General features: G+C 40.5%; 1 protein-coding gene across 1 annotated transcript in view; it reads left to right on the top strand.

Annotated features, from left to right (window-relative positions):
• ATRX (ATRX chromatin remodeler) overlaps window positions 1-26,506 on the top strand; it is a 3,779,564-nt gene that overhangs the window by 2,702,524 nt on the left and 1,050,534 nt on the right. The window contains exon 20 of the mRNA XM_044057254.1: window positions 5,088-5,263. Coding sequence (XP_043913189.1) covers window positions 5,088-5,263 — 176 coding nt within the window. The remainder of the gene's footprint in view (window positions 1-5,087; window positions 5,264-26,506) is intronic.

Below are 26,506 nucleotides of genomic sequence, written 5' to 3'. Positions count from 1 at the left end.
TCATGACTAGTTTGTTTAGGTTGTTTTCCTGATATGAATTAGGATTGATGATGCATACATTAAGGTAGACAAGAGGTGGGTTTTGGGCTAAGGAGATTCTAGCTTGGTCTGATAGGAACTGTTTGTGTTTCTATAGGATTCCTAGTTTCTTATGTACCTTTGTGATGGTTTGTGAGATATGGACATTCAACTTTAGATTATCTATTTCAACCCCGAGCAGTTTAGTACGAGGGGAGGGGGAGATTGTGGTCCCTTTTTTGGAGGTGATAGTGAAGGGAGGAGGTGTGGATTTGGATTTATTGGGGGTAAAAAGGAGTAATTTGGTCTTGTTGGTGTTTAGATTGAGTTGGATATCGGTAATCCATTGTTCCACGGAGCAGAAGGATTCTTGGGTAAGCTTTTGAAGAGTGGTTATGGATGGGGCTGAGCAGGTTAGGGTGGAGTCATCTGCATACTGTATAAGTGATGCATGCAGGGTGGAAGTACGTAGTTTGTTGGTGAAAATGGTGAATAATAGAGGACCCAGTATTGATCCTTGTGGGATGCCTATAGTAGTTGGTAATAGAGCTGATAATGTACTTTGCCATTTAACTGATTGTTTTCTGTCAGAGAGATAGCTTCTAAACCATGAAGTAGTAGGGGGGGTGAAGGATAAGGTTGACAGAGTGTCTAAGAGTAGGTTATGGGAGACCATATCAAACACTTTTGATAGATCTAGGAATATGGCTGAGACGAATTTGTTGTTGTTTCTTAGATGGTTATTCTGATTGGTAAAGGAGAGTAGAGCAGTGGTTGTGCTATGGTTTGGGGGAAAACATGCTGTGTGGGGGAGAGGAGGTTATGTGAGGATAAGAAGTGCATTACCTGGGTGTGAATACATTTCTCCAAAAGCTTGGAAAGGGGGGACAAGATAGCAATTGGCCAGTAGTTTGATAGTTCATAGGAGTTTCTGCCTTTGTGAAGGGGAATTATGTGTGACACTTTCCATAGATGGAGGTACGTAGGTTTCTTGTATAGAGCGGTTTATAAGAATTGAGACAGGGCAGACTAGTGATCCTGCAGCTAATTTTAGAAAATTTGTGGGTAAACCATCTGCTGCGAGTGTGGTAGGTTTTAGTTTAGAGAGTAGCTTTTTAACTGAAGAGGTTGGTACAGTGAGTGTGAATGTGGGTATGTTAGTTTGTGCTACAATTGTGCTGGTTTTAGTGTTCTTGTTGGATAGTTGGATAGATAGTGCGAGGCTAGATTCTTTGAAGTGATAATTGAATTCTGACGCTATGCTATCATTATCAGAATTCTTGTTGGGAGATGGGGTGGTGGTTTTGCCCAGTTTTAGAAGGGTATCGATGGCCTGCCAGAGCTTTTGGGGGTTTCTAGAGTGCTTGTTTTGGATCTCTAAGAAGTAGTTCTTTTTATCTACTTTTGTTTGGGTTTTGGCCTTATTTTGTAGTTCATGATATTTCTGTCCGTCTTGGATAGTGTTATTTTTTTTCCAGTTTTCCAGGTTTTGTTTCTGGCTTTTATTAAGGCTTTTGTTGTCCTATTTAGCCATGGGGCATAGTTAACTTTAGTCCTGAGTTTCCTGATGGGAGCTAGTATATTTAGTACATTCATGAAAGTAATATTAAAAAAAATCAACTGCCTGGTCTAAAGGTAGAGTTTTTAGTGGATTCCAGTCCTGTTGCTAGAGCATACTATTAAGAGTTTGTGGATTGACTTTGTGCTCGTCCCTAGTCTCCTTAAATAGCATGGGTTTGAGTATTTGTGCCTGTTTATGAAGGAGGAATGTGGGGCAGTCGTCATTCAATGTATCAGGTAAGCAGCTCACATGATAATTTTCTGTGAGGATATTAACTAGTGTCCAATCTAGAATAGAGGTTCTATTGTTTTTTTTGTCTACTCTGGTGGGTTCTTGGATTAGTTGTGAGAATCCAAATAAGTTAATATGGTTTGAGAGGGGTTGTTGGAGTTGCAGGCTAGCCAATCTAAGTTTAGGTTGCCTAGCAGAATGGTTTCTTGGGGTAGGTTGATTGTGGCCCATTGTAGTATCTCTTGTATTATAAGTGAGTTATTTCCTGGAGGAATATAACTACAGAGGATGTTGAGTCTCTCTTTGTTTTTAAGGGACATATCGGAGCCTAATGTCTCTGCATTCTGAAATGTGGGAAGTGGGTTGTTTAGTGGTTGAGTGTATTTTTAAATAAGATTGCAACTCCACCTCCCTTTTGGGTACCTCTGTCTTGCCTTAGGATGTTATAGCCTGGGGGAAGATTTTCTTCATTTTGTGTGGCAGGTTTTAGCTAGGTCTCTGTAATGGTTAGTATGTCAGGGTAGTAGTGGGATATGAATGCGTGAAAGTCATGTAGTTTGTTGGATATGCTACGTGTTTATATTGATAATAAGTAGATCTGACTTCTGTTTCTGGGATAGGATTGGGTTGCTTGGACCTGGGTTGGGGTGTATTTCCCCTTAGATTAGTAGCCATTTTCTGAGGAATAGTGCGAGTTTTATGACATAGGTTATATCTGTGTTTTTTGGGTACTGTTAGTCTTTTGTGAGGTAGTGTGGTTGCTGTTTTGTGTATGTAGAGTAATGAGTTGTTAAATAGTGTGGAGCATATTACTATATTTGTGTGTAAATAAAAAATAAAAAAATGAATTGTCTGTGTATATTAGTTTTGCCTTTAGCTTATGCATGTCACTACAAAACAAAGTTAGCCTGTGTTTTTTTTTTTTATTCGTGCACATTTATTTCCCTATACCTGAGTAGTAGGTATATCTACAGTACTGAAAGATCTTGAAGTATGCATTATGTGAACAAAGACAATGCTGTGAGCTATGGCTATGTTTGAATTTTGTCTGACACACGAGCAGTGTTTTCTTCATAAAGTATGTGTGTGTTGGCATTTTGACAAAGCTCGTATAGGTACCAGGAATTCTATATATGTTCTTTAGTTATGTCTTTATTTACCATTTCATTCCTTGTGTTGTTTTTATGCAGGACCACTTCTACTTCATTCATGACCCAAATGAAAAATTAAAGGACATTCAGTAATGTTTATTTAATGTGCCTTTTTCACATGTGGTTCTGGTCATGCTGTGCCACTCATGCTTAATCTTTGCGTCCTTGTAGTTAAAAAAAAAAAAAAAAAAAAAAAAAATGGTACTACTCACGATGTATTCACATATTATAATTATTGCAGCAACTCATGCAGAAGATGGTTTTACATTTGTAAGTATGCTTACTGTCATGTCAGAAGACTTAATAAATAACAGATGAGGTGCATTTTTAATGCTGTGAGGTTCACCTTTATTCAGACTAATTTCTCAGGAATGTCCTTTGTGTGCCACAAAACAAAATAATCAGTGTTGCTAGATCATAAGTATGTAAAGCTTTATACCACATATTCTCTACTCTGCATTTTTGTTTAACAAAATAATTTGATGTATTCCACAGTAAGAAAGAAGCAGCATCTTAGTTTTCTACTAGACCATAGCATATCAATTTCCTGTTACATTCGGCATTTAACATTTCAGTTCTGTGAATCTGACTATTATTGTTTCTGACTTGCCTTTTGTGAATCTGTTACTGTTTCATAACTTGCTTTATCCGAAGATTACAGGCTGTTATATCCCAAAAAAAGTGAAAACAGTTTTCAGCACTCTCTCTCTCTCTGTATATATATATATATATATATATATATATATGTATATATATATATACATACACACACACACAAATCTAAAACCCATAACATCGAATTTCATAACATCTGAAATGTACAATATGTAATAGTGTATCATCAAACGTATAAACTTTATAGTTTCATGTTACTGTTGTGGTATCACTATGAGATGTTGTAGTTATTATTTCTATAGTTATTATTTATGTTGGGTAGGAATTTATACAATTTATATAGTGTTTATTTTGCCTCTCTGTATTTTGTAGGCCATACAGGTAAGTGATGTAGACATTATGCGTACATTCTTTATGGCAATCGTGATACAGTGGGGTTAGGAAATTAACTTTTTCCCACTGTAGTGCAATTTCGGAGTTTGTATATTTAATTTACGGGGGGGGGTGCAGGGCGGCTTGACCCCCTGCAGAAACGTAGTACAACCTGTTTGTTTGGTGTCGTTATATGTGGAGGGGATGTTATTTTCATGTAATTTGTAGTGTTCGATGTTATGCACATTTTAGATGTTCTGAAATTCGATGTTATGGGTTTTAGATGTTATGAATTTAGATGATATGGGTTTTAGATGTTTTGAAGGGGAACCATATATATATATATATATATATATATATATATATATATACACACACACACACACACACACACACACACATGCAAGAAGGCCAACACAGAGGAAAATGACAGCGTACTTATAGGATATAAATCACAATGTTAACCCTCTTCCATATATTCTCTCTGTTGAAATTACAGATCTCAAATACAGCCATTAAATCCACAATTACCTTTCACTAACATACTTTTGTTGTCAGTGGTGACACTTCTGCATCTGAAACATTGCTTATCATCACTACTAATTCTAATAACTTGGTGGAGGTGCCCTGTTTTTCCATTCTGGTAAGACTTTTTAAAAGAGGCTGATGTAGTAGATGAAGCCAAAGGAATTAAAAAAAAAGAAAAGAAAAGGTTTGATGCTAGGACATCTCAGACATTCTTTTTTCTAAGCTTGCTTTTCTGTTTTTAGTCATTTCATTAGCTTGCTTGGCTGGCGGAAGTCTTAACGTGCATCTCTGTAAAGAGATGGGTAATCCCCCCTTCGTGTACGCACACACACACTTTACTGCACAGTGGATCCATTGAGCTTGTAAAAGGCATTGTATACAAAAATTTTCAGTAAAGTAGTTTCCCCTAGATCAGATGCCAGAAAATGAAAGTAGATGAAGCAGCATCCAGTGACCCAGTGTAATTGTTTTTAAGGTCTAGCAAACCGCTCTTAAATCAGCAGTAAGTAACTTACACAACTCTGTTTTTATTATAAATTTGCATTGTCAGACATAATGCATAAACAGAAAAAAATCATTTATTTTACTTGAGTATTTTAACTTTGCTTTAGATCACTGCATGGTGAATTTCATCAAAGAGAACCTTCTTGGATCAATTAAAGAGTTCCGTAATAGGTTTATCAACCCTATTCAAAATGGCCAGTGTGCGGACTCTACTATGACTGATGTCAGAATCATGAAGAGACGTGCCCACATTTTGTATGAGATGTTAGCTGGTTGTGTTCAGGTAGGCATCTTATTAACTGCATTGCTGAAATAAAACAGTAAAAATAAGCAGATATAATTTAACTCTAACATGCTTTTCAGAATGTTTTGTATATGACTCACTTCAACTGTCAGCTAGACCAGTTTCATATAGATGGATGTCCTCACCATTCTTTCTCAGATGGTGAAGCTAGACTCTTTCATTGTGTTAAAACATGTACCTTTCAGGCTCAAATAAGTCTAAAATATTTGCTGAAATGTTTTTACATGGAAGCATAAAGGTTTATAAAGGGACAGAAATTATTAATTTTATGGCAAGGTTTACAAATTAATGGATAAGCAAAATGCATGCCTGAGCCAATGTTGTCATGGGGTTGCTTGTGGGAAAATGGGAAAAATTGCAGCCACCTACTTTTCATGCACGTGTTTGCTTTTTATGAAGACGTCAGAGAGTGTGAACTAATTCACTGTAATTTAATATGCAATGTGCTGTGTATAATTTTGCCGACATTTTCCAAGTTTTGACATTTATTTTGTTATTTCCTTTTTCTATGCTATTTCTCCTTGTGCAACATATAAAAGACACAATTTTTTGTATCTCTGGTGTAGATATCATCAGCCCCCATGTCCTATACACGTGATACCACCAGATGCCAGCTTCATCTCTGCTTTATTTGTAAACGTGCTCAGTAAAGGATTTTATCCCCCCGCTGAGTTAGTTTTTCAAAGTTTGATGGAGTACCATGGGAACCACCACTTATTTAATTAGTGACTAATTTCATATAACAGCTTGTAGTTGATGTGTGCCTCCTTAGTTGGTCTTTTTTAACTGTAGATGCCCATATTGCTGATTTTTTTGTTATATGTGTTTCTGAGCTGTGTTATCAATGTTTTACTTTGTGGGGACAGCCCTAGACATTTTCATTCCATGTAGAAGTTATGTGAGCTTCACATCCAGTAACAGAAATGCTAAGGGTCCTGTTTCTTTTAGCTTACTCAAAATCTTCAGCCTTTTAAATGTTGGGCAGATTGTGAATACATTATAATCAATGCTAAGTGGAAAGTAACTGGTGGGCTGGGAATGAATAGCAGTTGGGTGGTGGAGTGCTGAGTTGAAGAGAAAGTAGTGCATGACAGAACACTGGCAATCCCCCCTTCCTACTGGATTGATCTTAAGGTTAGGTAAACAAGACAATTACCTAGGATGCCACACATTTTGTGGGGAAGGGTGGCACTTTTTGATTGTTTTAACAAGTTACTAGCAATGTCAACACTATAGTCAGTAGCCAGAGTTAAGGTAACTTTTTTTTTATATATATTTTAATTGGTATGAATCTGATTTAAAAGTACAAGAAAATACTTTCTATCCTCAGGACACTGTAGATGTAATTATTTCACTGTATACTAGTACTGGTAAAATAGGTACTTGAGTATTATCGCAACCAGATTTTCGTGGTTGCAAAATTCGGAAAATTCAAGTGAAACGAGGGCATGAAACAGTGTAACATGTTCTTCAAAGTCCTTATTACTGATGAGAAAGTTTGGATTACCTTCAGGACAAACAATTTATAAAATCCTCTGCCTGATTTGTGTGCATTACAGACGCACGCTTGAAAAGTCATGGCTGCTATCGTACTGAGAAATGCAATGTGTAAGTACAGATTGCTCCAGGTTGTAAAAAAAGGGTGTAAGAGCCAGTGTTAAAATCCGTCCCTATATTATGTGGCTAAAATTTCACAAACCTGATTTATTAATGGCAAAATGCAGAGCCCAAAGGATGAAAGATGTTACAATGACCTTCTGTTGTTTCCTGGAGTTAGTATTTACCGGCCTTTTTTGCTGTTACTTACTGACAGCAGTAGTCGTCCTTTTGTGAAGTCTGGCATACCTTGTGGTGTGCGTTTATTTAGTAATACATCACATTTGTTAAATGTAACCGGCACAATATAATAGGGGCACTTTGTTAAACTTGCTGTTACACCGGTTTTGCAGTCCTGCAGAATTCAGAGCGTACTATGCCAGCCCTGACAGTTAAAGCATGCATCTGTACAGCACGTAAATCAGGAAGAGGATTTATAAACTTTTTGCTCTTCCTGAAGGCAATGGCGGCTGGTGACTTCAAATCAAAGGGGGGCTGCAGGAGATAGCCGAATGGGTGGGGTCAATGGGAAGGCGGTGCGGAGAAGTAGAAAGGGGAGGAGCTATGCTCAAAACTACGAAAACTAAACTTTAATTAAATATGCTGCCCTGGGTGCCAAACCCTCATTATGAGAGTCCAATCAAGACAAATGAAGTATAAAAGAGTAAAAATATGTCAATGCATTGGCAGCTTGACAGCTTACTTAATATCTAGATGGAAACAAAAAGGTTGAGAGGCATGAAAAAATAAATTACTTTTTAAATACATTACTGGAATGCCAGTCAAAATCAAGTATAAGAAAAACAAGCAGCACTCATCTCATACTGCTTCTCATTGCACTGCAGTTCTAATTATAATTTATATTCAGCTTTATTAAAGTACCAAGTAACATGCTGAAAGTAGCAATCTCTGTGATGCCCCCACTTGTAAAAATGTTTCTTATCCAAAAATGACCTGCTGCCTGACAACTATTTACTTGTTTCATGGGGAAAACATGATCAAAGTAAAAAATGAAAAGCAAACAAGCTCTAGATACATTGCTTAAAGGATTACTGTACAGGTTATGGACCACACATGAATGGCATTCTGTTTAGTTTATGGGTAAAGCCCTCAGAGATCACTGGAAGTCTCCAACAAGTGTAATGAGCTTCTTAAAATAATGTAATCCTGTCCTTTATTACAAATACTGTCATATGCATTTCAATACCCAACGCTTATACATTATCTAGTTAAATATTCTCTGCATGGCAACAACAGAAAGGCTTCAGTGTTGGCAGGCTTATTAAACCTTACTTGCATGTTATGATCTCAAACAAGCTTACCTGATGGTCATTAAAGCATTGCTACTTAAAACACAGAGCAACAGGCACTTTCTGAGTAATAAGCATAAATCAACAATACAAAAATATGACAGAAACCAAGACCATTCTGCAAAATCAAGAACAGATGAAAAGCCACTGTAGTACTCTACCCTGGATGGGGGGATACCCTGCACATTTACACTGCATAACTGCTCCTTGCCTTGCTTGGACACATCCAGTGTCACTACATGGGGGAGCGGGGTGCAACAAGTATGTCACAATTTGAAATGTCTCTGGCTGACTGTGATGGCCCTGACACTTTTGTCATACCTCTCACCCTCAGAGCAAAGCTGTGCATAGAAGTGGGACAAAGGCCCAAAAATAAGGACAATTTTTAAATATTGCTCTTATAAACTTAGAAAGATAATAGAATAGTAGGTCTTGCATTGGTATGAATTTCCTGAAGGATATGAAATCTGAAACTCAAATGTCTGTCATTATTTTCTAACTTCAGTCTTTAATGATTTACCAGTAATTTGCCAAAAAAAAAACAATTTTATGAAAAATGGGCCAAAAATGTGATGCAAAAATATAAAATAGCCACACAATGGAACCTGTCAAAGAAGGGACACTTTTTTAATAATAGTACTGCTAACTTGAGCAGCTGACAAAATAAAAGAATCTACATGCATTTCTGAAATAAAAGTAATCTATAACAATGATTATTACAGTTATTTTTTTAATTGTAAACCATCCGTGTTTTCTTCCAAAATTGCTATTTTGCGGAGGTTTTATTAGGGGAAGAGCAACATTTTGAGCCAAATTCGGGGACAGTTGAGAGGTTTGGCTATGCCTAATTCTATAAAGCAATTTATTTGGCCTGTACCTCTCAACCTGTTAATGCAATAAATCTGGACAAGGTCAAATATATTGGGGGAACATACAAACAGTCCTAAAAACTGCTCTTGTATAAACTGAGGCAGTTGATAGAACAGGTCTTACTTTAGCATGCATTTTTCTGAAGGTTATGAAGTCTGAAACTCAGTGTGTCATTATTTAGTGACTTAATTCCTAAATGAGAAAACCACAAATATTATGAGGAACAAACCAAAAATAAGAAGCAAAAATCTATTCATTCTGAGAAAATCTGGACAGTTGGGAGGTATAGTTCATCTGGGGCTGTCTTTGAGTTTGCCGCCCTTCCCCCTCACAAAATCATGGTCGAATAGAGCCCTCCCCCCTGCAGCCATTCCAATGATCCATTACTTGGCTATTTCACTCCATTTACCATAAACACTAATGTGCATAGTGCTTTACTTCTATGATGATTTGGAATTCATTTGAAAGTTTTATTTTGCATTTTACAGCACAAACACTAAGACATGTGCTAAACAAAGCAACGCAGTCTCACAATGAAAACAGGCTTAACATTAAAAACTTATCTGCCCTTGAAAATCACATTCAATGAAACAGCATTGAAACCCACATTCAAAGAAAATACATTTTGCCAGTGGCAGATAAAGATTAACTTAGGGCTGTTTTCAAATCATAGGCCCCTTGCACATGAAACATACATGTGCTCTTTGATACACCTTCCTGATTCTACTAAATTATATTCCTTGTACAATACAGTACAGATGTTAGACGGCATTTTAAATTTACTGTTTTGAACATTTTTCCAGTAAACAATGAAACAAAATGCATGCACCAATGACAAAACTACCCAATTCAGAACATTTCCATCATAAAAGTCTACTCAACCTTCTACAGTCCACCAGTATCAGTAAATATGCACAATCTCTAAAGAAGTAAAAGTCATCTAAATAATTCCACATTAAAGAAATCTGTAACAATGAAGAGGTTGCTGCTAGCAAACAACTTTATATGTCACTGTTTATTCATCTACAAATAAAGTGCCTGTTGCCCTTGAGGAATAAATTGCCTATGTTGCATGCGTTAAAAAAATGATAAGCTAGTAATATAGCAATAGGGACTGCATGGCAAACTGATATCAGGTTCATAGTTACTACTCTAGGTATCTTTGCCAAAAAGGACTGCAGCATCCACCCACTTTACAAGAGAGTACAGTATCAGCATTGCGTCTATCTACTGTGGGAGTAGAACCCACAGCCTTCTGCATCAAAAGCAAGTACACTACCTGTTGTGCTATTAATGCAAGCAGACTTAGAATAAGCAGCACTAAAGTTTTGTTCCCCTGCAGCTCTCAGCTCCTTGTAAAATCAGTTCGACACGCAGTTGTATCTCTGAACTTTGCAGCACAAGAAATCTGGAAAAAGCCGAAATGTATTGTGTGTGTGTGTGTGGGGGGGGCAAAAGCCCAAAAACCAGGGACACATTTTAAATATTGCTTGTATATTGTTGGAAAGTTGCTAGAATAAAATGCTGTGTTACCACCATACATTTCACTGCCACGTCTTTAACCCAGGGGACCCTGTGCAAAATAGTCAGAGAAACATACCACTATGCCAAATCAGCTGTTTTATAAAAGAGAGGAAGACAAACTTAAATGGCTACCATTTAGTGAATTCAGTTCTCAGCATAGCGGTCAACCTCTTGGCGCAAAACACCTGAACAAAGCCAATAATGGGGGGAACACAGCCCCCAAACATATTCAGTAAATTCAGTTCTCACTATAGCTGTCAACCTCATAGCAAAAAAACATGTGGACAAAGCCAGTAATGGGAGGGGGGGATACAGCCCCCAAACATTCAATGAATACAGTTCCTACCATAGATAACTCTCAACCTTAGCACAAAATACCTGGACAAAGCCAATAATGGGGGAATACAGTCCCAGAAATAGGGACAAATTTCAAATATCCATGTTATAAACTTAGACAACTGCTAGAACAATTTTACACAGAAGGCACCCCAAGAATCAAACCAGAGAACCTGTAGCTGCTAGGCAGCAATGCTACCAGTGCACCACTACACTACAGACTTTGCAAGAAAAAATGTAGATACAGAAACCGCAGATTGTATGAGGAACAGAACAAATGAGGCAAAAATCTGCAAATTTTTTTAGAAATGGTGGTGGAGAGGGAATTCATGTCCTTACCACCTGCATCCAAGGTACAGGGTTCAAGCCTGAGTATCTCTATCCACCACCATTTGCTCTCTGTAGCCACCAGTATATAGTAACTGGGGCATTTCATACACACAGACACACACACACACACACACACACACACACACACACATTAATTAAACAAAAAATAAATAAAAGTTAAGACTGCCTCGCCTCAAACAAACGAACCCAGGTCATTGAACCTGCTACAGCATTAACTCACTTTAACCACCTTGGAAAACCTTTCCAATAAAAGTTTAGGTTGGCCAGGCCTACACATTCTGTAAACAGTAAACTCTTGATTACCATCAGCAGCACACCACACATGTATAAATTACCAAAAAAAGAAAAAGTCCTCTTTGTTTTCTGACCATTATAGCTCTTTTGCTTCTGGATTATCCAGAGTGACATTTCTTTAAAAATCAATAACATACAAACAAAGCTTCAGCAATGATATGCTGACTACAGATGAAATAAAAAGAAAAAGTGCTGTACTATTTTGACAGTGGCACCAAAGTCTGGCAAAAACAGTACATTTTAGACTCTGAATGTAATCTGGCTGTTAAGAGGCCCACCTCGTTAGTGGATTTGAAAACTAACTCTAACTCAAGTTACTCAACTCAACTGTAAAGAAGTAAACAAGCGACCACAAAACACTCAAAAACAAACAGTATAGCAAATGTATTGTTTAGTGCAAGCAAGTAAACATACCACCAGTTTTAATAATTTATCTCTGAACAGACAACACAGGAGGATTATTATCTACTTAGTGATGAAAGAGCAATCAAATGTTGATTGTACACTGTACTAGTATTTTGTAATTTTGCCCTACCTCAATAATTTAAAAACCGAGTGACCTCTCCAGCATCTCCGTCTTAGTAAGTCACAAAATTTGAACTCTCGAGTCCCGACCATAACTTAATAAATCCAAAAAAAGTTGTTGTAAGCCCCTTAGCACCATCCGTACTCCGCAATTAGCAAGTTAAGTAATACCATCCAAAGCACTGCGCTGCCTAATAGTAGTAGTACTGATTGGTTCTTACTCTCAAAAAGAAAGCGAGAACCAATCAGTAGCCATCCAGCTGCCAACATCACATACATGCCTGCGGACGTCGCAGTCCGAGCCCCTTCCAATTCTATGCGGTTTGGAACCGCATAGACTTCTGGGCATCACAATGATGCCTTCATTACTCCTCCGGGCTGCAATGTAAACAAAAAAAAAAAATCTGTTTAAAACCGCTGCAGCCCGAGGCGGTTAAAGTGCGCAATGCGCATGTGCATACTTCCGAGTCGCGGCTCGAAGTTTGTTTAAACAAAACAAAAGTTTTTTTTTTACTTTTTTTAAAACACTTAAACAATTTACTTTTTAGCTGAGGGGGCTGCAGTCCGATGCCGCGAGCCGCCCCTGCCTGAAGGTAACCCACACTTTTCTGTCAGCAGTAAGGACTTTCAATAACACTTTACAGTGTTGCATGGCTTCGTTTCAGTTGAAGTATGCTATTTTCGCAACCGCGAAAATCTGGTTGCGATAATACTTAAGTACCATTAAATATTTATCTGACAGAGTCCAGTGGGAATTAGAACCCAGGCATGATGCATCATACAGCTCATCTATATGGCTGTTATGCCCCCCCCCCCAAAAAAAAAAAAGTTTACAGATGGGCCATGGCCATCCATTCCAGTCCATGTCCTGCTGCTGCTGTGTGAAGCAGGCCCTGAGATGATCTACTGGAAATATTTATTATTTGTTCTAAGCTTGCTTAATGTCTTCAGCCATTTCATTTGATGCATCAGTAAGAGCAGGTACTTCAGCCTTCAGGAATGCTTTTTTCTCTCATAGGCATTTTTCTTTCAATTTAGCAAATACTGACAGGACACCAAATATTCCTTTAGGCAGTGGTAACAGGGCACATTGCCCACAATAGTAATTCATTATTTTTCTCTCCCTCTCGTTTTTTAATTTATTATGATGATTAGGGTGAAAGAGTCTGTGAAGGAGTACAGCACATTGAAATATATTACTGTGGCCATTATATATTTTTCTCATGATCAGATATCAGAGGTTAATACGAAAAGTGGCTGTTAACTTGAGGGGGGGAAAGATTGCACATTGTTGTGTGGGTGGGTGTGTATGCAAGTATAATTCTGTGGCCATTATATTCTTTTTTTTTTTTTACATGATCAGGCATAAGAGGTTAATGCTAGAAGTGGCTGTTAGTTTGAGTGGGACAGAATGTGCAATGGTGTGTATGTGAGAGAGAGAGAGAAATTAAAGGGCAAATGGTCATTGATCTGTTTGTTCAGGGTAGTGTTTGTGCTTGAGGACAATTGTTTGAAATCACTGTGACACTTATTTCATTTTCACAATTGTATACCAGAACCATGTACAGAAGGTAGCTATGTTTTTGTGTTGAGGAAGTGAGCTGTGTATGAAAGCAAAGATCATTAATGATCACTTAATTGATCATTGTTTTGGCTTCATAGGGGAGTTAGGCTGACAGCAAGTTGAAATATATTGGTGTGACCATTGTATCTTTCCCTTTCTTTGCATTCTGGCCATGTGTGCTATCTATTTGTGAGGGCTGCTGTGTGAGAAGGCAACATGCATTTATAAGATCACTGTTAAAGGTATTGACATTGCTAATTATGGCAGGCAGTGTATTTGTCTCAGTGCAGGCTGAAGAACCATATATGTGATATTTTCACAGTATGGGGCAATATACCTGACAGAAGGAGTGCATTCAGCTAGGACAATGTGTGCAAAAGGAGCACAGCCTAGTGGCAGCAGTAGTTTAGAAGCACAATGAAGATAACAACCCATGACCTAACACATAAAAGCTTACTTTAATAATTTGTAGAACAGCTGCAAAACGTATCCAAAAATGTTTTGGTCAACTGTCAAAGAAAGTGCATGCTGGGCAAAAATATAATCCCAGTCCATCTCTGTGTAGTACAGCACTAGACACAGCTACACGGTTTTATTTATAGCATAACATCTATTACTAAGGGTTTCAAACTTGCATATCTATACAGTATACAGCAATCTCAAACTATGTCTACATTCACCCTATACCTATGCCTACAGTCACTATAAAACAAACTAAAACTCTGCTCTACCTCTGCAGACGACCTATCTAATGAATTTCTTAAAATGACAGCAAACAGCTTATTTGATCCCATATCCATTCTCAAAAATAGATATGTAAAGGAATCTTATGTCCTCAGAATTTGAAAAAAAATCATCATACATTATCTCCCTTTACAAAGGCAGAAATTCAGCAAATATCAAAATTTAGACCAATAGCAATCCTAGCCTCTCTTTCAAAAATACTGGAAAAGTGTATCCACAAACAATTTCTAAATTATCTCACTCAGGAACTGCTTTTAACTCCAACCCAACATGGGTTTTGACCATCCCATACCACTGTTACAGCTCTTCTTGCATTTACCAGATACAGCCAGTAAAAAAGGGATAGTAGCACATTTGTTTCCACCCTACTCATTGATCTGTCAAAGGCCTGCAATACTGTATGTCATGCTAAACTCTTAGTACAAATGTCTTCATTAATTTTAACACCAGATACTTTAAATTGATTTCAGAGCTACCTTAATGACAGATACCAATCAGTGAAATAGCAGTCTGCTCTATCACCCTCCCTGTGTGTCAGTACTGGTATCCCACAAGGCCCAATTCCTGCTCCCCTCTTTTTAAAATATTCTTACCTACTCATTCCATACGTGCACACAACATGCATTTCTCATACAGTATGTTGACAATTGAATACTTGTATGTTTGTGAAATGATCCAGCTTATCTTCAACAAATTACTCGGGAATCCTTCACCGCTACCAAAGAATGGCAGTAAAACTCACCTTAAGCTTAACCCCAAAAAGATCAAATTAATAATTTTCATTCTCAAAGCTCACGTCTGTGGAAAACAAACCTCAAAATATATTAACTTAACACTAATATTGAAATGACCTCTCAGACTAAACTGTGTATGACAATAGAAGATAACCTTAAATTTGATTACTGTATACAAAATGCCACTTAAAAAGCCATTAAAAATTATCAAAAATTGGGATTACTCTACAGAGCCAGAAACTTCCTGACCCCCACATCTAGACAGCCTAGCAAATCATTACTTCCTGTCTTCTCTTATTTATGATCCTCCTATCCTCACAAACCCCCAGATCTAACTTACATAAAAGTTCAAACAATGTTCCAATAAATTACACTTCCACAACTGAACATCTACTTGGTCTCTTTGTGACATACCACTACAACGATTGTGTACCTTTTCCTTTGGAGTGGTAGTGGTGTATTTATCCTTCTGGTTTTTGGTTTGTAATGTTCCAATAAAGTTGCCAGATTAGCTACCAGTAGTCTTTACAGTCAGTCACTGTACTGTACTAAAAACTCTCAGTTGGCTAGAACTACACAACTATTAAAATGCACATACTTGCTCACTGCATACAAGCTTACTGACAATCCTGCCACCTGCACTGCCTTTAACAGAACCCTAGAAAAATATTCCCCAGATACCCACTGCAGTCAAGTGACCAAATAAAACTCTCTGTATATAAACTCTCCAAATCTACAGAATATTCTCTGTTTTCTTACTCTGGAAATTTATCCCTACAACCATCAAAACAGATGCTCCTTTCAATCCTTCAAACTCTGTCTGAAAGTCTTCTTAAACAGTGAATGGTTTGCTCATGCTCTGCACGCTACGATAAATATGCATTACTTTTCTCCAAGCTCAAAACTTATCTTCTATTGTCCCCCCTTCTTACTTGTTCTGTAAAATTCTTACTGCAAACTCCTGTGGTAATTTTTTTTCCTCCTGAAATGCCTTGAGCCTGCACAATACATGTTTAATGTGCAAGCCAAAATCTCTCCTCCTCCTCGTCCCAGTAATTATCTGTTTTCCGTGGTTGTTATATATATAGAAAAATAAGTAATGTGTTATAGAAACTGTTCTCTAACTTGTTTAACATAGCAAACGTATATAACCTTTTTCATAATTATCTGTATGTCTTGCCTGTCGTAATTTATCTGCTTTACTGCACTGTCATGACTACTGATATGGCTTCTAATCTTGTCTGCCTTAAATTTCCTGTAAGTATTTTCTATATGTATATTCTTTTAGTGTGTGTAACTTACTGTCTAATCTCATAATATGTAAAAAATGTGACTTGTCTCTGGGGTTTCCTCCCCCAGGGATGGGTCATCCCAGTTAAAAAAAAAAAAAAAAAAAAAAAATCACATAAAAATAAAGAAATGTATTAACTCTTGTTTTTAATTTACATTACAGCATTTTTGTTGCAAAAGTCTAGGTTTGGTTCTCAACCAGCAGGCATATTTTTTTTTTTGGGGGGGGGGGTTCATGATACATGATACGAGTGTCATCCATCAAGCTGGGAGGCATTCTGTTATGCCCTACCCAAGCCCCCCTCTGTGTTGAATATAGTTATGTCTATAGGGGTGGACGTGGAGTGAGTAACATTGCAGACTATCACCCTGCCTTTGCAGCAGTTCAGTCATATCCAGCCAGCACCTCCTGGGATCGCACCTTTCAGTTCATGACATCCTGAGCTTCCAGCAGGAATCATCGCGGAAGATGCCCACATTATAACCCTTGCCCATGATGGTACCGCACATCCCTCCTTGCTGCTCCATCAGTTGCCCAAGACACTAATTAAACCCAGGTTGCCTGCATTGTAGTCCGGGCTTTATCCTTCTATGCCACCGGAGAGGCTTTCTTGATTTTTTTTTTTTTTAGTTGATGATCAAGCAGTTGTGCTCAAATCATTTCAGGTTCAAGACTTTTTCAATGGAAGGATATATACCCATATATTGTATTTGCTGACAGATGCCCAAGTCATCACCTCCCACTTGTGAAGCTCCGTAAGTTGCCTGAGCATTTAATTGAACCCAGGTTGCTTGGGTTGTAGTCAGGATTTTATCCATGTATGCCAGTGGAGTTTTTTTTTTTTTTTTGATTAGCTGGTGGGCAAGCAGATGTTCTTCGTGTTTCACTGTTGCAGTCATCCCACTTGGGTTATCTGCCTGCAGGTAGCCCTCAGTTGGCCCGAATACCAGAGTCTTGTTTTTTCTGTGTCAGATGCTGTCGCTTTTTCCATGACGTCAGGTCGTCAGCGGTATAAAACATGCAGCCGACACCATTACATCAGCTTTTCTTGCCGGGCGGAGCCCGAAGCAGAAGCAGGTTTGCAAGTGCCAGTCGGCTGCCTCCTGAAATTTTTGTTTTTCGAGTTTCAGACCTGAAGTTTTCTAAAAGATAAGTACTCCGTTGGGGATCCTTTTTTCTTGCTCTAACTGATGTCAGAAAAAATTAATAATTGTCTTGCCTGTGGAAAGCAAATACCTCACAGAGATTTTCATTCTTACTGCCTCACCTGTTTAGGCCCAGACCATGACGTTCCTCGCTGTCGGTTTTGTGCCCTGTTCAACGCCCGAACTATTTGTCGTCGGGCTATTTTTGTTGCTAAATTCTTTCGGTCTCACTCTCTGTATTCTGAAATGGCTTCAATAAGCCATCCGATTACCGATCTTCCGAAAAAACGTAAGGATAAAGCCAGAGACAGACTGCATAGGTCCAAAACTGCTGACGACGCTTCCGTTAAGCTAGTCGTCAGTCCACTAGTACTCAGTGAGATGCTTTCGTAGCCCCTGATACCCGCTTCTACAGATTCACTGGCCTCTACTGAGATCCATTCGGAGTCTGGTATGCCATGAGATGCTTCTTCGACTATGGAACCTGCGGATGTCTCTACCTTGGATGGGCCCGGAGCCTCTGTGCAGGCACCGGCTTCTGAGGGTGTATTCAGGCCTTCCGATGTTAATATTAACCCGACTACTTCGTTTCAAGCCAAAAAGTACCGAATTTCTCAGGCCCATAGTTCGCACTACGCCTAGGAAACGGGCGACCAAAGCGCATTCTCAGGGCCCCATGCCACAGAAACAAATCCTAAGAATGGCTGAAGACCTTATTACCTTAGTTAGGGGAAGCAAGCCTTATCCCTCTAAAAGACCAAGAACTGATTTTTCTTCTGATTCTTCAGATCATGAGTCTGATGACTGACGCTTCTGATTACCAGGACATACCTTTATCTACATATGAGGGTTCTGATGCAGAGGATTTCATTCTCTCTGCTTCCCCACCAGAAGATTTTTCTTTTGGTGAAACTCTGCATACCCTCAGAGAGCATTTTCGCTGGGTGTGCCAGGACTACCCACAGTCGAAAGAGACTTAGGGAATTTTTGAACTTGCCTCAGCAGAGGCCTCTAGCTATCCCTCCTGTTATGGAAATTAGATGATGTCTTCATGGAATCCAGTCTTACCCTTGATACTTTGTCACCAGCTCACAGGAAACCTGACAGGTACTACAGAGTACCTGACTCTCACAAATTCCTATTTAAAAATCCTACTGCGGATCCAGAGACCATTTCCCAGGGACCTAAAGGCATTAAGGCTACTACAGCCAAAAACCCTACCCCTTCGGACAGAGATTCTAGGGCTTTCGACAGATGGGGTAAGAAGCTATACACCTCTGCTACTCTTGCCATCAGGGCTGTAAATTGCCAGTTTCACATGTTAAAGTATCAGCAACATATTATGGAACTAATTAAACAAAAAATGATGTTGATTCCTGATTATGCAGAACATAAAGATTTACACGAGTTAATGCATTCTGCTAACCAAGTCGGAAAACATACTTTGCAATGTGGATTTAACGCCTCCGAAGCATCTTGCAGGGCTGCTGTCATTGGGTCTGTTCTTAGAAGGCATGCTTGGCTTAAGGAACAAATCTTGCCAGACCGTCTCAAAGCTAAATTACTAGATGCTCCATTAAATCAAGAACATCTGTTTGGCACTAAAGCAGAAGTCGTCCTCAAAAAGATGGAGGAAAAAGCTAAATCTATGCAAACTATTAAAGATTTCCTACAGGCACAGCCACCTAGATTCAGTAGGCATTGGCATTCTAAAAACTGCTTTTTCCCAGTCCCTCCCAGACCTTCTCAGTCCAAAGCCAGGGGCAGCAGACCACCAAGACTACAGTCTCAGGGTATGCACAGATCTAAACAATGGCGTGCTCCCACCTCAAAATTAGGGAGTAGTAAGCCACTATCCTATAGAAAAAGTACACACTGACTTGTCCTTCACCCTTCTAAGCCTTGCCCAAGTACTTGCAACCTTAGGAGGAAAACTAGCCCTGCACGCAAAAAACTGGGAGTACATTACCCAGGACAGATGGGTCTTGAACATTGTATCCCAGGGATACAGATTCTACATTCACTCACTGCCACCCCCAAGCAGATGGCCAGAACCCCCCCCCACCAAACCAGTGGGCAGAGGCCTAAAAGCAAGTACTTTCTCTTCTCAGTATGAAGGCTGTTCAGCCTGTCCTAGCAGAGCAAAGGGGACAAGGTTTTTACTCCAGACTGTTTCTGGTACCCAGAAAAGAAAACCCTTGGTGCCCTATCCTGGATCTGTCTATTCTCAACACCGTCTTGGTGGTTCCAAGATTCAAAATGCTTACGCTCCAACAGCTGCTTCCTATGCTAGCCACCCTAGACTTAAAAGAAGCTTATCTGCAATTCCACATAAGGGAATCTTGCAGGAAATATATACGTTTCAGAGCACGCTGTGTGCCCTACCAGTTCTCTGCACGTTCCTTTGGCTTATCTACTGTGCCCAGGGTATTCACAAAATGCCTTGCTCCAGCCATTGCATATTGCAGGCAGAGAAAAATTCAAATTTACCCATACTTGGACGATCGCCTGATTCAGGCAGACGGTCAGGAATTGCTACTTCAGCATCTGACATTTGTAAAGAGACTTCTAACTTCATTGGGGTATACCATCAACGAAAAGAAATCACATCTGGTACCCAGACAAAACATTGTATTCCTGGGAGCAAGCTTGAACTCAGCTTCCTAGATGGCATTCCTCACTCCAGAAAAACAAATTTATTTGACAAACTACTTCAATCTACTGGCCACCCAAACCCAGGTATCTGCAAGAAAAATAGTGCAAGCCCTAAGGGTTCACAGCCTCTTTAATTCTACTGATTCCATATGCAAGACTGCATATGAGGAAACTTCAGTGGTACTTTAAAAGTCTCTGGTGTCAACATTCTCAAGACCTAGAAACAATGATTCCTATCATTCCTTGCCTAAGGACAGAGTTCCTTTGGTGGGCAGAGGCCTGCTACCACAACAAGGGACTCCCTTTCACTCAACCCCCTGCCACCCAAACCGTAACAACAGATGCATCAGTCTATGCATGGGGGGCTCACATGGCAGAAAAATGCATTTAAGGCAAATGGAGCCCAAAACAAATGCACCTGCATATCAGTCAGAAAGAAATGTTAGCTGTACAGAATGCACTGACAGCCTTCAAATACCTTATTCTTTCTGGGCAAACTATTGATAAAGGCAGACAACACCACAGTTATGTGGTACATAAACAAGCAGGGGGGAGCCCATTACAACCCACTCTGCAAGTTAGCCGTGGGTCTGTGGAACACAGCCTTGAGCAATCAAGTGTACCTGCATGCTCGATTCCTGCCAGGCAAACTAAATTCACTGGCAGACGACTTAAGCAGAAATCTAATGGACCCACACGAGTGGAAACTGGAACCCAAATCATTCAAGCTTCTGATCCATAGGTGGGGAGAACCGGAGGTGGACCTCTTTGCTTCCCCACAGAACTATCAATTGAGAAAATATTGCACCAGAACTCCCCACAGCCAACCACTGAAAGTGGATGCCCTGTCCTTTACATGGGAAAACCTCTCAATCTATGCCTTTCCCCCTCTTCCCCTCCTCTCGAAGGTTCTACTAAAGATCAAACAGGACAAGCCAAAGACAATTCTGATTGCACCAGACTGACCACACCAGCACTGGTTACCCACTTTTGCACAGTCTGACAGTAGTGCCACCATGACACCTGCCTCAGTTGTTCTTCGTGTTTCACTGTTGCAGTCATTACACTTGGGTTATCCTGCTGGCAGGCTACCCTCAGTCGGCCTGAATTCCAAAGTCTAGGTCTGGCGTCGGTTGCTGTCGCCTCTTCACTGACATCAGTGCGCCAGGGGTATAAAAGATGCAGCCGACGCCATTTTCTTCAGTCTTTCTTGCCGCGCGATGCCCGAAGCATAAGCAGTTCACAAGTGCCGGTCGGCCGACTCCTGAGATTTTTCTGTTCAAATTTCAGATCCGAAGTCTTCATTAAAAGCTAAGTACCCCATTGGGGAAACTTTTTTCTTGCTCCAGACCGATGTCAGAAAAAGTTAATAATTGTATTTCTTGTGGGAAGCAAACACCTCATAAGGACTTTCATTCTTACTGTATTCCTAGTCTAGGCCCTGACCACGACATTGCTAGTTGTCAGTTTTATGCTAGTTTTAACCAACGCACTATTAAGCGTCGGTTCGATTTTGCATTACACTGTTTTGGCAGAAGATTTAATTATACGATGTCGTCGGACAGCCATCCAACTATCGAAATTCACAAGAAATGCAAAGAAAAAGAAAAGGACAGGCATCAGAGGTCCAAAACCGATGACGAGGCTTCTTCTAAGCCAGGCGCCGGTTCTCCATTTAAGCGCCCCTTACTTTAGAGCCACAGGCGCTACCGACTCTTATGTGTCTATAGGCCGCTGGAAGCTCAAGGTATTGGACCTTCGGAGACTATTCCCTCAGATGGGTCCGGAGCTGCTGAGCAGGCATCGGCTACTGAGGGTGTTTTCAGACCTACTCAGTTATACATTAAAACGTCTTCAGCTTCAAAGACAAAGACTAAAGCACCTTTAAAGACAAAGAAACAAGTTCAACTGCCTCATTGACAGGCTTCCATGCCCAAAAAACAGATGCTCAAAATGGCCAAAGACTTACTTTGATCAGGGGATGTTCATCGTGCATACAGCTGCAGTAATCACAAACGGGTTCTCTGCCGTCAGGCGGGTCCTCGGTCGGCCGAATTCCAAAGTCTAGGTCCGGCGTCGGTTGTTGTCGCTTTCTTTCCTGACGTCAGTGCGACAGGGGTATATAAGACACAGCCGACGCCATTTTCTTCAGTCTTTTGCCGCGGTGCCGAAGCAGAAGCAGTTCGCAAGTGCCGGTCGGCCAGCTCCTGAATTTACGAAAAATTGGAAACCGAAGTCTTCTTTAAAGCTAAGTACCCCTTTGGGGAAAATTTTCTTGCCTCAGACCGATGTCAGACAAAGTTAACAATTGTATTTCTTGTGAGAAGCAAATACCTCATAAGGATTTCCATTCCCTCTGCATACCTTGTTTAGGCCCAGACCACGACGTCTCGGGCTGTTGCTTTTGCGCTATTTTCAATAAACGCACTATAAAGCATCGGGTGGAGTTCGCCCAACATTATTTTGGTAAAGCCTTTGATTATAAAATGTCGTCGGAGACTCCGACTACCGTTTTGTCCAAAAAACGCAAGGACAAGGACCGACACGCTAGGCCCGCGGTCTCCACCGACACCACGCCAAAACCGGCTACACGTGGTCTGGTTCTCAGCGAGACACCTATGCAGTCCCTGACTACCGACGACACTTCCTTGGCGGTGTCTTCTGTACCCGAGACCGCAGGTACCTCGGCCCTTACTCAGACTACAACCACTGAAGCCACAGTGAGTGTTGAGCCTCCTAATGTGGACAGGTCCACTTCCACCCAGGGTGTCTTCAGACCCTCATCTTCCTTTTCCATTAAGGCCTTTACTAAGTCCAAATCAGCCATGCACCCCAAGAGGCCTGTTGCACAGGGCCCATCCCCAGGCCCCATGCCTAAAAAGCAGATGCTTAAAATGGCTGAGGATTTAATTAGTCTTATCAGGGGTTCCCAACCCCCTCCAGACAAGAGACCCAGAGTGGAGGAAGATTCTCCCTCTTCTGAACAGAGTTCCATTTTCTCAGAAAATTCTGATGTAGAGGAACACTCGTACTCCCCTTACGAAGATTCTGATGCAGAACAGTCCATTCCTTCAGTATCTCCCCCAGAGGATTTTTCTTTTGTGGAAACCTTGCACACCTTGAGGGAACACTTCCATTGGGAAGGCCAAGACTTTTCTGATTCCAAGAAAAGGCTTAGGGAATTTCTTTTGTTACCTCAACACAGACCTCTGGCTATACCTCCTGTCTTGGACATACTTGATGATGTTTACTCGGAGGCTTGTATTAATCCGGATTCCCTGCCTCCTGCCCCAGTCAAACCTGATAGGTACTACAGAGTTCCTAACTCTCACCATTTTCTTTTCAAAAGTCATAATGCTGATCCTGAAACCATTTCTCAAGGCCCCAAGGGAATGAAGGCCTCTACTGCCAAGAATTCACTACCTTCCGAAAGAGAATCTAGATCCTTAGAAAGGTGGGGAAAAAAGGTATACACCTCGGCCACTCTAGCCATGAGGGCCTTAAATTGTCAGTTCCATATGCTTAAATATCAGCAGTTTCTGTTATCGCAATTAAGAAATAAAATGTCTCAACCTGAACAACCAGATTTGAAGGAATTGCAGGATATGATGCATAGTGCAGAACAAGTGGGTAATCACACCTTACAATGTGGTTATGATGCCTTAGAGGCCTCAAGTAGAGCTGCTGTTACAGGATCAGTCATTCATAGACATGCCTGGCTTAGGGAACAAAACTTGCCTGATCATGTTAAAGCTAAACTTCTAGATGCTCCTTTACAAAAGGATGTACTATTTGGTACTAATGCTGAGGAGATACTACGGAAAATGGAAGAAAAAGCTAAATCTATGCAAACTGTCAAGGCTTTTCTACAGGTACAACCACCTCGTTTTAGCAGAAATTGGCCTTCTAAAAACTGGTCCTTTCCAGCCACTGACAAGCCCCAAAGAGGTACATACAGGCGCACAAGGGGCAGAGGACAATCTCAAGGATCATATAGAGGCAGACAATGGCAATCTCCAGCACCAAGAGGTGGCGAGGACAGTGCACAACAATACAAAAAACAAACCCAATGACTTCCTCCTTTTCATGCCAAGCAAGTCTCAGCTGGCAGCTCCCTTGGGAGGAAAGCTGGCATTATTTACAAGAAATTGGCATATTATCATAACAGACAAGTGGATCCTGGACATTATAAACAGAGGCTACAGATTTCATTTTCACGCTCTTCCAAAAATGAGAGGCATGCCAAACCTGCCGCAGAATCAAAGGGCAGAGGCACAAAGACAAATTTCAAAACTCATGGACATGAAAGCTATTCAAGAGGTACCTACTCACGAACAAGGCCAAGGTTTTTATTCCAGACTATTTCTGGTACCAAGGAAAGGAACCGACTGGAGACCCATTTTGGACTTATCCATCCTAAATACATTTCTACTGCACAAAATTCAAGATGCTCACATTACAGCAGCTTCTTCCCATGCTGGGCAAGGAATTTTGGCTGGTAACATTGGACCTCAAGGAGGCATACCTGCATGTCCCAATCAGACAAAGCTGCAGAAGATACCTCAGATTTCTTGCAGGTTCAATCCACTATCAATTCTCTGCATTGTCCTTTGGCTTATCTACTGCGCCCAGAGTATTCACAAAATGCCTGGCATCAGTAATTGCCTACTGCAGACTTCAAGGGATACAAATTTACCCTTATTTGGACGACTGCCTGATCCAAGCAGACAGCAAGCACATACTTCTGGAACATCTGGCTTATGCAACACGGTTACTGAATTCTCTGGGATACACAATCAACAAAGAGAAATCCAGGCTAACACCATCTCAGAAAATAACTTTCCTGGGTGCCAACTTGGACACAAACACCCAGATGGCCTATCTTACGCCAGAAAAACAGGGGCAACTAACTCAGTACTTCAAAATACTAGCAAATTGTACCAGGCTTACTGCAAGGAAAATCCTGCAGGCTCTGGGCTAAATGGCATCTTGCATTCTTTTAATCCCATGTGCAAAGTTGCATATGAGAAAACTTCAATGGTACCTAAAAAACCTATGGTCTCAACACAGCCACAATTTGGAAACAATAATACCAATAATTCCATGTTTTCAAAAGGAATTTCTATGGTGGGCCCAAGCATGTCACACAAACACAGGCCTCCCATTCTGCAAGCCTCAAGCAAATCAAGTCATCACAACAGACGCCTCAGATTACGCCTGGGGGGCGCACGTGACAGGCAGGTGCATTCATGGCAAATGGTCCCAAAAGGAAAAGCACCTTCACATCAATCAAAAAGAAATGCTAGCAGTGATAAATGCAATTACAGCATTCAAGGACCTCCTGCATCCAGGACAATTATTGATAAGAACAGACAACACCACAGTAATGTGGTACATAAACAAACAAGGAGGAACACATTCTTACCCTCTGTGCAGACTAGCCATGACACTTTGGAACTTGGCTCTGGAATGGCAAATCGAACTTCAAGCACAGTACTTACCAGGTTTGGAAAAAACACTGGCAGACAATCTAAGCAGAAATATGACAGATCCACATGAATGGAAGTTGCATCCTCAGGTGTTTACAAAGATAATCCAAGCGTGGGGGAGGCCAGACATAGATCTCTTCGCCTCCCACAGGAATCATCAATTGGAAAAATTTTGTTCAAGGACCTTTCATCCAAAGGCCTGGAGAGTGGATGCCCTTTCATTCAGTTGGACAGCATGGACAGTGTACGCTTTCCCACCTCTGCCTCTTCTGCCCAAGGTGCTCTTGAAAGCAAGAGCAGACAGACCGAAGATGCTACTGATTGCTCTGGACTGGCCAAGACAGCACTGGTACCCACTCCTGAGGAGCCTAACACATACTCCTCCCTGGCCTCTACCTCTAATGCCTCTTCTGCTGACTCAGCACAGCTACAAAACTCTTCACAATCAATGAAAACACTCAGTCTCGCTGCATGGAAAATTCCTTAACACCACAACAGACCCTACTCCCCAAAGAGGTGCAGGATGTCATTCTGGAGGCCAGAAGGCCATCTACTAGAAAGGCTTACTTCGCAAAATGGAAACGGTTTTGCTCTTGGAATGAGAAAAAAGGCCAGGACCCTAGAAAACTGAATTTGCCTCAGGTATTACAGTATCTAGCTGAGCTGCTGAACAGTGGACTTTCATTTTCCTCCATAAAAATCCATGCTTCAGCCATTTCTGCAGAATTCAACACAGATCCGCCGTTATTCTCTCACCCACTTTTAAGACAGTTCCTCAGAGGGGCTAAGAATAT

The sequence above is a fragment of the Protopterus annectens genome, chromosome 15.part0, assembly GCF_019279795.1.
Source record: "Protopterus annectens isolate FY-2018-M chromosome 15.part0, PAN1.0, whole genome shotgun sequence".
NCBI classification, from domain to species: domain Eukaryota; kingdom Metazoa; phylum Chordata; order Ceratodontiformes; family Protopteridae; genus Protopterus; species Protopterus annectens.
Note: the sequence above shows the minus strand (reverse complement) of the source record. Positions and strands in the feature narration are given on the sequence as shown.